General features: G+C 38.3%; 2 protein-coding genes across 7 annotated transcripts in view; one reads left to right on the top strand and one right to left on the bottom strand.

Moving 5' to 3' along the window:
- LOC117290761 (D-glutamate cyclase, mitochondrial-like) overlaps nt 1-3,206 on the bottom strand; it is an 18,672-nt gene extending 15,466 nt beyond the window's left edge. The window contains exon 1 of the mRNA XM_033772310.1: nt 3,075-3,206. The gene's annotated coding sequence lies outside the window, so the exon portion shown is untranslated. The remainder of the gene's footprint in view (nt 1-3,074) is intronic.
- Nucleotides 1-12,608, top strand: part of LOC117290770 — a 17,225-nt gene extending 4,617 nt beyond the window's left edge. Inside the window, exons 1-9 of one of the 6 annotated variants that reach the window (XM_033772361.1) lie at nt 4,040-4,128; nt 6,622-6,713; nt 7,445-7,544; nt 7,896-7,982; nt 9,417-9,524; nt 9,820-9,945; nt 10,589-10,694; nt 11,307-11,421; nt 12,141-12,608. In XM_033772361.1, the coding sequence (XP_033628252.1) occupies nt 9,920-9,945; nt 10,589-10,694; nt 11,307-11,421; nt 12,141-12,253 (360 nt within the window). In that variant the 5' untranslated portion in view covers nt 4,040-4,128; nt 6,622-6,713; nt 7,445-7,544; ... (1 more) ...; nt 9,417-9,524; nt 9,820-9,919 and the 3' untranslated portion in view covers nt 12,254-12,608. Of the gene's footprint in view, nt 1-4,039; nt 4,129-4,177; nt 4,198-6,621; nt 6,714-7,438; nt 7,545-7,895; nt 7,983-9,416; nt 9,525-9,819; nt 9,946-10,588; nt 10,695-11,306; nt 11,422-12,140 lie in introns of those variants that run through there. The other 5 variants (XM_033772346.1, XM_033772320.1, XM_033772337.1 and 2 more) reach the window with 5 other exon arrangements.

Here is a 12,608-nt window from a genome sequence, read left to right as displayed (position 1 = left end):
ATGATTGTGTATTGTCTGATTGTGTTATTGTTTGTGTAGTTTGTAATAGTAATAATAGGACATGTAGTCTAGGTTCCTAGACCATTGGTGTTGCGTGGTCACACACAACCAACGTTCCGATTATGCACGGCAAAAACTGTACACGCTTGTAATGAACGAACGCTAGCGGGCGCTCTGTTTCTCTGATTTCCGGATCTCCCCATGTCCTGTGCTCACCAAGGTCTAGGACATTTGCAAATTGAAGGCGTGGCCAGACTATGCAAATGAATCGATTATTCATATCACGTGACGGGTTGAAGATGACTATTCAAACTAGACCGAGTCAAAGGTCAATGTGATCGGCGCGCTATTTTTAATAATCTTTGCTCAAAGAGTAATTCCGTGGTCATTATAGGCCTATTAAAAGGAAACAGTGAAATTTTAAGTATAGACTACCTATTCAGATTATGGATACGTGACGATTTGAAATCGTAAATAATGGTCAAAAATCGAACGTAAGATTAGCATTCAGAGAGTTCGTGTAACGGACGCTTGTATGGCCCCACGGCGTGGAGCAATCGGAACGTGAAATAAGCCTTGTGGAATATCATGTACCGCCCATGCCGTGTCTCGTGGGGGTTGGAGGTGTTAAATCCCGGGCGCTATGAACTCCCAGCTTGCGGGTGTCGACTCCGTTGTTTCTTATGATCGCAACGTTCCAATATGCTCCATTTTGATTCATGGCCCCCTAATTTCTTTTTGTTATGGGTTTCAGGTAATTTTGATGATGTCAAAACGTAGGAAAATCGCATCTACCTCCATGGTTATATTGACAGTGTTATTGTGTGAGTAGCTTAAAAATATTATGAGAATTTTTTATAAAAGGTTGAAATAAAAATAATGCTAAAACAAAATTCCCTCAAAGCATAATTTTGCCAAACAAAGTATTGTTTTTTAATTCTGTGAATGATGAGTTATTTTTGAAGTAATGATTAAACTGGGCAACTAGTGGAATTTATGACCTGACTATTCGCCTCAAATAACTGGGAGTTGAATAGCAGTAGTCGCCACCCGACAAGCAATCAAAATTCGCAATTTCTCATGAGTTGTTCCAAAAGATATTGTTACGACTACATTCCAAAAAATATTATATGGTTACGTTCCAAGATGCGCAGCTACTCGGCTACGTTTACGTTCAAAGATACGCTTAGGTCTACATTCCTTCAAGTTACCTATAATATCAAAAGGTATGTTTTCAAGCCCGAGTCAAGCTACGCTTACATTCCAAGATACGCAGCTACGTTTACGTTCCAAGATACGCTTAGGTCTACGTTCCTTCAAGTTACACTATAATATCAAAAGGTACGCTTTCAAGCCCGAGTCAAGCTATGCTTACGTTCAAAGATACGCAGCTACATTTATGTTCCAAGATGCTACGCTTCAGTCCAAGATATGCTTACGTTCCAAAAGATGTCAACGTTCCAAGCTACACAGCTACTCAGCTGCGCTTACAGATCTGCTTATGTTCCTTCAAGTTACGCTATAATATCAAAAGGTACGCTTTCAATCCCATGTCAAGTTACGCTTACGTTCCAAGATACGCAGCTACGAATTACAGTCCAAGATATGCTTACGCTCCAAAAGATACTGTTACGTTTTAAGCTACGCAGCTACTCAGCTACGCTTATACACTCCAAGATACGTTTAGGTTACGCTACAATATCAAAAAGTACGCTTTCAATCCCGAGTCAAGCTACGCTTACGTTCCAAGATCTGCAGCTGCGGTTACGTTTCAAAATACATTCTCACAAAGACGCTTTTGAATCCCTCAAGATTTCCTTCCCCCAAGATTAAAAAACTTTCACTGTGAATAACACTACAGGGCCCACCAGTTAATATCTGTTTGGCAGAAAATACTGTACAAAATTTCTTTACTATCCAAAAATTTAGGTGGGCACTAGGCATAAGTCTACAACATTTCAAATTTAATTAAAAATTGGCTGGTAACCAGTTTCTGCTAAGCAATACTATTTTGTGCTAACTATAAGCAAATTGTTTAGCCAATACAGGCTTCATCAGTGTGGGCCCTGGCACGTCGGGAGCATAACGCCACGATCGCATTTCAAGCTGCATCATGGCAATGCAGTAGTCTGGATCTGGATATTATACATAGAAAGGTTTGTGGTGGTACCGCAAACCTTTCTTTATCGTATTTCCACCATGTGGCAAAGTTTCAAATCCTACTGATCTGGACATTATTATACTCCGATAGAAACATTATACCCACACACACATCATAGAGTAAGGACATGCAGAGTAGTATAGCAAAAGTCATGCAACGCATTACTGCATGCATTTACACTGCATGCACAACACTGATGAATTATTCATGAGCCACCCGCAACACAGCCTCTGATTGGCTCCACCGGAAAGTCGGGGGAGATTTGCCGAAAAACAATAAAAAAGTTAAGACCCGTCGTTGCAAATGTCCTAGACCTTGGTGAGCACAGGAAATCAGAGAAACAGAGCGCCCGCTAGCGTTCGTTCATTACAAGCGTGTACAGTTTTTGCCGTGCATAATCGGAACGTTGGTTGTGTGTGACCATAGAGTAAGTGGTGTGACCACGCAACACCAATGGTCTAGGAACCTAGACTATAGGACATGTAAAATATGCCCCCTTTTTAGTGTTTTTTAGTTATCCTAGGATTCCTAGTCAGGAGTCACACTACACTAAGTACATGTATGTTCTACCATGGTTCTACTGTTTCACTTTATAACACCCATGGAGATTGTTGCAGATAATTGACGAACGTAAATAGCTATTAGAGATACAGAAGTTTGCTATGCCAAATCAGTTGAACCATGCAGGAATGTATGGAGGTAGTAGAAATAGATTGAACATTGGCCGTGCACACGAGAGTCACGGGGGCCCGCCCACACAGGCCACGGCCCAGCAGTTCTGACTCCTAACAGTTGATCGTGTTTACACGCCACACAAACTACCTGTTCCACTGTCTTTTCAATTGTAATTTACACACAGACTGCGGTCAGTGTGGTGGTCACTGATTGCTTTAAACGCTTTCTTTCAACTTACCTTGTCTTTATTGTTCAAAGTTGACCACAACAGCAGAAAACTTTGCCTCAAAATGTATACATTGTGATCGACTCGGTCTCGGGTGGGTTGCGCTATCTACAATTGTGTACATACAATGCCAACCCACACGCACTTAGCCTTGATTACGAGGCTGTTTATTTGTGACCTTTGCCCGTTTAGTTAGCAGTCACTGTACTTTCTTACGCGTGGCGTCGACCATGAAGGATTTGCATTGTGACGGCTTGTATAAAGGCTAGCCAGCCCGCGCCATAAAGCATGCGTAAGCACAAAAACTTTCTATAAAACACAGAAAAGTATTGCTTAGCAGAAATAGGTTACCAGCTAAAATTACATTAAGCTTACACTTTTGCTACAGAGAAAATGACTGAACTTTATGACATTATAAATAGTTGCTTAGGCATAAAATGCTGATAAGCACACCAAAATTATGCTTACCAAAAAAAACAACAGAACTAAAACAAAAGTTAGCTAAAAACTAGGTAGGTCAAAGATCTAGTAAAGCTCAACTTTCATGACGCCAGACGATAGTTTATTATTTATTTATTACTTTTATTTATTCATGTATTATACTTTGTTTAAAAAGAAATTACGACCGACGTGTTGATCTCATAGAGGGCGCAATAAGGAGCTAAGCACAACAAAATTATGCTTACCAGAATAAGGTTACCAGTCAAACTATTACGTCAGATGTACAATTTGTGACTGGTACCCTGCTCATTGCTGCCTCGCAGAAGATTAAAGCAAAGAACGTGGGCTGTCCATTGATCTCCATATTCCTTGCAAAAACAAAAAAAGGTCGATTTTTGCCAAGAATCGATTCCATGTTTTGTTATCTTTCAGCTACTTTTGCCTATCGATTAGCGTTATGTTTTTAAAAATTAGTGTTCTTGAAAATATCGACTTTAGTAACCGGCTTGTGTTTCGGTTACTTCTATAAATCGGTACTAATCATTGGGTATGTTCTTCGCGCGCGCGCGCCAGACTATTTACAACGAGGCGAGCATCGATGCGAAGTGATCAATCTGAGACCGAGGTAAATGTCCATTATTTCTTCATTAACCACCACTTTTCCTTCATTTAAATTAATCTAACATATCTTCAGGTATTTCTTATTTGAATAATTCAATTGATACTTGTTGCATAGGTTGTTAGACTTCCAACAAAATGAGTTTATTTTTTTAGGTCAGCGCGGATTCACTTTTTAAAATGGCGATTTTACCCGCACCGTATAGCCTTTAGCCTACGTTACACACTGCAGCCATGCTGTTACGACCTAATTATTTTTTTCTCTAGAAATATCAATTAATTCTTAAAGCCAAGAACAGACACGTAACAACAAACAATATCATGATGTTGTCGGAATTACACAAAAATTACCAGCCTCCCCCCCAAAAAAAAAAAAATGTAAAAAAAAATCAATCATTGGAGTTGGACATTCACATTGCATTGTCAATCAATGACTGCAAAATGAAAAAAATAACTATATAAATAAATAAATGTATAATACAACGAACGGGTAACTTTCCGTATGGCGCCACCACTTTTTCACTCATTTTTACAAAAGGGATATATCAATGAGGTAAATTAGATACTATATTATTTCATATCGAATGAAAAAGTGGTGGCGCCATGCGGAAACTTTTCCCAACGAACAAATAAGTAAAATTATTTAAATTAAATGAATAAACAATAGACAGAATAACTTCACTCCGTCAGAGAGTCTGTAATGTTTTGAGCAAATTACCAACAGCTGAGTTGTTTATGCTCACTCAACTATCGCAGGGTCATATGTTATCGATCCTCATTGTTTTCTAACCCAAACTTTATTCTTGTTTACCGTGAGACTGTGCAAGTACCACCGGTGACAGAAGCTCTGCTGTTTACTCACGGTCTGTATTTTCACCAGGCTTTAATCATGCTGAGAATAAAGTTTCCTGTTGTAGGTTATGCTCAAAAATTTATAAAATAAATGATACAGTTTTGGCATAAGGCGCTAATGCATTATTATGGCAACAATCAAACAAGTCGAAGAAACATCATCCAATCTCTAAATTTCAAAACAAAATTATTATCTGCTAGAATGATTGAGTTTCATTCTCCTTTAGTCACTGGATCGATAACGTGATGTGGTTGCTTTTGGGATTCTATATATTGTGCCAATATGGGGAACAAATTCAAATGGGCCTATTTTTTATTTTACTTTATTTTTTATTAACGGCAAACTGTAATAAATTCTGATAAACGTAATAAGTAGAGAGAAAATACAACATTGGTTTCTTACTCCTGAAACCAAACATTGCTGGTCTGAAATGGGAGGAAACAGATTGTTTTGAAGTGTTTGGTTTACTGTCATGCCCAGTGATTTCTCCGGGTTCTAATCAAGTAACCATATGTCTTGGGACAAAAATGTAATGATATCCTGGTGTCATGTGTTTTCAGTAGGATAACTAACATGAAAATTGTTTACTTTAAAGAACTAAATGATATTTTTAAAAATCATTTATCCAGAACCTTTTTACAATGACACTTACACACTTCATCGTGTGTTGAAATCTGTAAAAAAAAAAAATTCTGTTGCGAGAGATTGTCCGCCATTTACATTGCTAAAGCGTGTACGACATTGGAGCGACGACATCATATGTTTTTAAACCTTTCATTGTTTGGTATTTTATTGAATATTCAGGAGCTAGTATGGCCTACAAAATGAATAAAAAATCTCATTCAATTACTGTACTTAAAATATCTAGATCAAATTTAGAGGCTGGGGTGTTGTACGTGACAGTTTTATATTTAGTTCCACATGTTTATTATTTCCGTGCAACCTATCCCTGTGCAGCAATAGTACGTGCCACAAACATTTGAGCGTTGTCGTCAAGCTTGCAGTGTGTGTGCCGTGTGTGTCAAGCATGCTGGAAAACCCATAATTTAGCAGTTTTTAACGAAAGAAAAACACCAAATTACAAACCTCTATTTCGAAAACTTCAGTTGGCCACCAACTCAGTGTCTTCCTCTATCTTCTAATTCCTTTAGTTTCAGGAAAACTGTTTAAATGCCAATAAAAACCTGGATAATATTTTGATCGAAAGGCATGTAGGCCATTGAGAAAGGGCTGTTTTGAGCACTATTGCACTTGCACTGACACACACTGGGTTTCTGCCCTCACGCGCTATCAGTCGCGCTATAGCAATTGTGCATTATTGCGAAATAGTCATTTTGCAGGTGCACTGTGCAAAATTGAGAAGTGACTTAGTAAAGTTGAATACTGGCGGTCAATGCGAGACTCGGCGTGTACAAACTATTTGTAATGAAACAAACTCACAATTTTATGGCATAACACTAATTCCAAGTGAAAATGCTTGGCCGCAGCACTTTCGGCTACAGCGGTGGACTGTGGAACAACTTTGCCCGTCCAAGCTTTGTGTTAAAGCTAAAAGGGAATCTGGGATTTGAGGCATTGCATGGTGAGGTATCCACATATTTTGATTAAAGGGAATAATTATTATTATTATTTTTGTGCATGTTACAGGATCCAAGAAGATGTCTGAGACCTGCAGTTGATGAGCTTCCTAACAATGTGCAAAGAGTCTGATAAATGAACTGCTCTCTCCTTGATAAAAGGTAAGGGAAACTCCCGAGTCTTGAACATTAGAACAGCTGTTAGTTCATAAATCTATCATAGTTTCCTTCATTTCTTGGCACACTTGCCACCTTTCTTCTATTGTACCTTCTACTGGCAACCAAACTGTAAAATTGAGTGAACTTTATGTTTGGGGGGGGGGGGGGAATTAACAATGTTTTTGGGAAAATCAAATATCAAATTTTCCTTGCATCAAAATTTAACACCAAGAGTGATAACTAGTTAACACAAATGGTAGTGTGGGGGTTGTTTTGCTTAGCGAAATTTGCATTAAAAAAAACATGGAACCAGATTTGCTATCATTTTGACCTTTTGTTTGTGTGGCAGCTGGTTAACTTTTTGCATCTGTTTGCGGTTGCTTTCAGCGTTATTTTTGGTACAAGCTGGTTCCGGTTGCTATGGTCTCTAAAGTATTCAAACACCTTAAAACCAGTGCCATTATTCTAGCGCACAGAGATTCACCCGAAAAACAGTGGAATTGTCACCTACTCGATTCCTCAACCAACAAAATAACCCCCAGTGGACATGCAAGAGGGAAACACAAACCACAGAAACATGGGCCATCTTTTTTATTATGCTTTAATTGTTGAAAGATGTTGAGATGACTTGAATGGGGCCCTCTGGTCAAAGCATTATTAAACGAATGCTGCAGATGAAGAAAAACCACAACACACCTCTTTTACATAATATTGTTTATTCTTGTTAGCTACAGACAGATGCCAATGTCGGATGAAGTCTACCCCTCCAAAAGTAGATGCATGATGTCCATGCTGCCCAGTGTCAAAGTACAACGATGTCTTCCCAAACAAAAGGTAAGAACCAGTTTCAACATGGAGGTTCAATAGTGTTGCTTGTTTGGACTGTTTAAAATCCTGGCCAACAAAGGCCACTGAAATAAGGGTTTTATAAACATACATTCTAAAGAATCAACAATGTCTTCATTAACAGTTAAATTGAACGACCATTAATTTGAGATGCTTTAAGAGAAGTGTGAAGTTCTCCTCTTTGTAGTATTTGTTGAAATTTGATTTGAAAAAAAACAACCAAACCGCTCCCGTCATTTGTTTAACTAAAAGCTAAAAGGGAATCTTGGATTTGAGGCATTGCATGGTGAGGTATCAACATATTTTGATTAAAGGAAATATTTGTTGTGCATGTTAAAGGAACCAAGTAGATGTCTGAGACCTGCAGTTGAGGAGCTTCCTAACATTGTACAATGAGTTTGGTGAAGGAACTGCTCTCTCCTTGAGGTAAGGGAAACTTCCGAGTCGTGAACATTAGAACAGCTGGTAGTTCATAAATCCATCATAGTTTCCTTGGCAAACTTGCCACTTTTCCTCTATTGTACCTCCTACTGGCCACCAAACTGTAAATTTGAATGCACTATTTTAGGTGACGCAGTGACACTGTTTTTAGGAGAATCGAATACCTAATAATAATAATAATAATAATAAACGAGACTTATAAAGCGCATTTTACAAAATTCAATGCGCTGGAAGAGTGCTACGAAAAAGACGATTATGAGAATAGATATGTTTTTAATTTACTCTTGAATGTCTGGAGTGTGTTGGTGTTCCAAATATGACTTGGTAGGGCGTTCCAGCACCGGGGACCAGCGACTGAAAAGGACCGGTCCCCTGCCATTTTGTGTGTGCGAGGGATTGTTAGATTCTGGCCGGAGCGGAGCCCACTCCGGCCAGGTTTGTTGAAATTTAGCGACTCTGTAAGGTCTTGTGGAAGTACGTTAGAGAGTGCTTTGTGCATGTTCACTGATGTTTTGAAGGTGATGCGTTGTTTAACTGGTAACCAGTGTAATTGTTTGAGAAGAGTGGATGCGTGTGTGTATTTGGGTTGCAAGAAAATGATACGTGCAGCATTGTTTTGGAGCCTTTGTAGACGGTCAATGTCAGCTTGCTTAATACCATTGAGGAGAGAGTTACAATAATCCAGTCTAGACAACACAAGGGCTCTGGCAGCAGCGTGGCATGTGTTTGTGTCAAAATATTTGCGTATTTTGGAGATGTTTCTGATGTGATAGTTGATGGACTTGCATGTACGTGTGACGTGTGTGCTCATTGTCATGGAGCTGTCGAAAAAGACGCCTAAATTTCGCACTGTTTGAGATGGCTTAAATGTTGTGTTGTTCACGTTCACAGTCAAGTGAACAAAATGTTAACAGTAGGAGTAGTAAAAATTGAACACAAATGGTTGTGGGAAGATTGTTTTTCTTAGCAAAGTTTGCTATAAAATAAACCAATTAGTATGAAACCAAAATGGTTATAATTTATTACTTCAATCTTCTGGTTGTGTGGATGTTGATCAACTTTTTGCGGCCGCTTTTGGCATTGTGGTACAAGCTGATTCCAGCCGCTATGGTCTCTAAAGAATTCAAATGCTTTAAAACCTGTGCCAATGTTAAAGTACACAGAGATTAACACGAAAACAAGTTGAATTGTCACCTACTCCATTTATCAACCATCAAAATAACCCCCAGTGGACATACGACCGGAAAAAAACCTCAGAAACATGGGCCATCTTTGTATTATGCTTGAATTGGTGAAATTGAATGTGTTGAGATGACTTGAATGGAGCCCTCATATGAGCAAAGCATTATCAAATTGTTGCTGCAGATGAAGAAATACAACAACACACCTCTTATACAAAATATTGTTTATGTTTGTTAGCTACAGACAGATGCCGTTGCCAGATGAAGTCTACCTCTTGAAAAGTAGATACATGATGTCCATGCTGCCCTGCGTGTCAAAGTACAACAATGTCTTCCCAAACAAAAGGTAAGAACCAGTTTCAACATGGAGGTTATAGTATTGCTTATTTAGACTATTTAAAATCCTGGCCCAACATAGGCCACCGAAAAAAAAGGGTTTTAATACATGCTAAAGAATCAAGGAAAGTTTCCTCTATGTAGTTTTTGTTGAAATTAAATTTACCAACCCCTCCATACATTTGTTTAACTATTGTGTTTTAAAAGCTAAAGGGAATCTGTGATTTGATGCGTTGAATGGTTAGGAATCAAAATATTTGTGTTAAAGGGAATCATTATTATTATTTTGTTTTTGCATGATACAGCGAGGGTTGTCATCTCCACAGAGATTTACTCATCAACCAAGTAGCTGTCTGAGACCTGCAGTTGATGAGCTTCCTAACAGTGTACAAAGAGTCTTGATTAATGAACTGCTCTCTCCTTGATAAAAGGTAAGTAAAACTCCTGAGTTCTGAACATTAGAACAGCTGTTATTTCATAAATCTATCATAGTTTCCTTCATTCCTTGCACCTCCTACTAGCCACCAAATTTAATGATCATTTTTGGAGGGGGTGGGGGAAGGGGCAAGTGACACTGTTTTGGGGAGAATCAAATATTAAATTCCCCTTGCATACAAATGGTATAAAAAGTGGTACAAAATAAACACAAAATGGTGGTGTGGAGATTGTTTTGCTTAGCGATGTTTGCTATAAAAAAAAAAACCAAATATGAAGCCAAATTTGATACTATCATTTTGACCTTTTGGTTTTATGGAAAGTGGTCAACTTTGGCAGCTGTTAAGTACAAGCCATTTCCAGTCGCTACTTTAAAATCTGTGCCAATGTTTTAATACACCGAGATTCATCCCAAATAGAGTGGAATTGTCATCGCTGCCTGATTCTCGAACCAACAAGATAACCCCCACCCAGTTTCGAGAAAAAAAACACAGAAACATGGGCCATCTATTTCATTATGTTTGAATTGTGTTTTCTAAAAGATGACTTGAATGGTCAAAGTATTATGAAATTGTTGCTGCAGATGAACAACAACAACACGCCTCTTTTACATATTTTTTATTGTTTATTTTTGTTTAGCTACAAACAGATGCCGTTGTCAGATGAAGTCTACCTCTTCAATAGTAGATGCATGATGCACATTCTACCCAGTGTCAAAGTACAGCAAGGTCTTCCCCATCAACAGGTAAGAATCAGTTTCAACATGTGGGTCCAATAGCTATAATAGCTCAAAGTGTTGCTTATTCAGACTTTTTACAATCTTGGCTCAACAAAAACCACTGACAAAAAGGTTTCATAAACATACATGCTAAAGAATCAGGGCTTTCATCGTCAATAGTTAAATTAAATTATATGAACCAACATTAATTTGAGATTTTGGACAGTTCAAAATAATTTTGTTTGAACCATTTTAATTGAGTTTTACTCAATGGACCCTTCCCATGAAATATGCTAATTACATACACGCATGCGTACAGACCCTGTTGATTGGCAAACGCCATAGAGTTGTGCACTGAGCAGACGCGCAATCGCGTCTGCGTCACGCAACCATTAGTCGTGTGCAAAACAGCGCGATGTTCCCTAATTTTGCCAACCAAAACATTAGTGCGCACGCGCTAAGTGCAATTTACATATTTAATGGGAAGGGTCTATTGTATTTAATCATTACACACTCTTTCACCTTTCTATAAAAAAAGAACATACTGTTCAAGTTGACCTAAACAAATGTTGAAGTTGATCTTTGCTGTTATTTCAAAGCTAAATAAAGCTTTATTGTATTTTCTGTTTGCATTGATAGCTGGTGCAGTCATCAGACAGCGAGGGTTGTCATCTCCACAGAGATCTACTCATCAACCAAGTAGATGTCAGAGACCTGCAGTGGATGAGCTTCCTAACCATTTACATTGAATCAGGTAATTGAACTGCTCTCCCCTTCCTTTATAAAAGGTTGCACAAATTATTTTGCACATTACGAAAGCTGATGGATCAATCATGAATCTATCCCAGTTTTGTTTTCATTAATATTTTCACTACTTTGTCTTGATAGTTCATGCAATAGACCGATCCATTAGGCTCCGCCCTCGGTGCTCATGTGAGCAAGAACACAAGAGCCTCTCCAATGCCTCTCCATAACCATTCTGCACAACTCTGCCGTGCGCGCCAAGCATACACGCACGCATGTCAGACTTTATATTGTCGTACTTTTAGTTGTGCATTGGGTTGTGATTGGTCAATACGCAATGGGGTGAAGCTTAATGGATGGGTCTATTGGCAGTAGAGTAGCTAGACTTATAAAGTATGGTGTAAAGAGTTGGTTGTGAATTCCACTGTATCATTCAAGCCAAACAAATCTATTCAAAACTGTGAATGTTGTTCTAAATATACATGGGGTTTTTTGGGGGGGGATTTGGGAAGCAAATAATTTAAAAATTTTTTCTGAGAAAAATCCTGATACATTTAAACAAACAAGTTAACACATACCTTAACATAATGGCTGTTGCTTCATACGCTTCTATCTCATTGTTCGGTCTCGATCATCTTTATCGTTTTTGTTGAGTACATGAGAAACTAAAATTGATTGTTTAGTATCACATTCTAATTATAACAAACATTTGTTTGTCTTAATTTGTAGATGGTGTCTACCTGTTACACAGAAGATTTCCGAGACCTGCAACTGCGTATAGTCAGCCCACTGTCTATATATCACCAGTTAAGATGTGTGAGGGTTACGCAAGAGGAAGGTAAAATCCCTGTGGTTGTTTTACACTAACATCAAAGGGTGGTCTGTTTTTGCAGCACTCATACCAACAGAATATCTCGTCACATACCGCAACATTTTTGGGGATGAAATGCTGGCGCCAGCCTAACCCGAAATGAGAGGTCTGTCCCTACAGATTGATAACAGATTTAAAAGATAGGAAACATGTTTTTGATTAACAAAACCCCTTTATCTGTACAAAAATACAATTTTAAATAGTTAAAAAGGTTTTTAGTACATACCATTGATATTTCTTCTCAAGTTTAAACCATAAAACTAGGAATGAAATTATTTTGCATCGTATGATAAGTAAAAGTTCTGGAATGTGCTGAACACCATGCC

The sequence above is a fragment of the Asterias rubens genome, chromosome 1 (genome assembly GCF_902459465.1).
Source record: "Asterias rubens chromosome 1, eAstRub1.3, whole genome shotgun sequence".
In the NCBI taxonomy this organism is placed as follows: domain Eukaryota; kingdom Metazoa; phylum Echinodermata; class Asteroidea; order Forcipulatida; family Asteriidae; genus Asterias; species Asterias rubens.
This window is presented reverse-complemented; position numbering and strand designations above follow the sequence as displayed.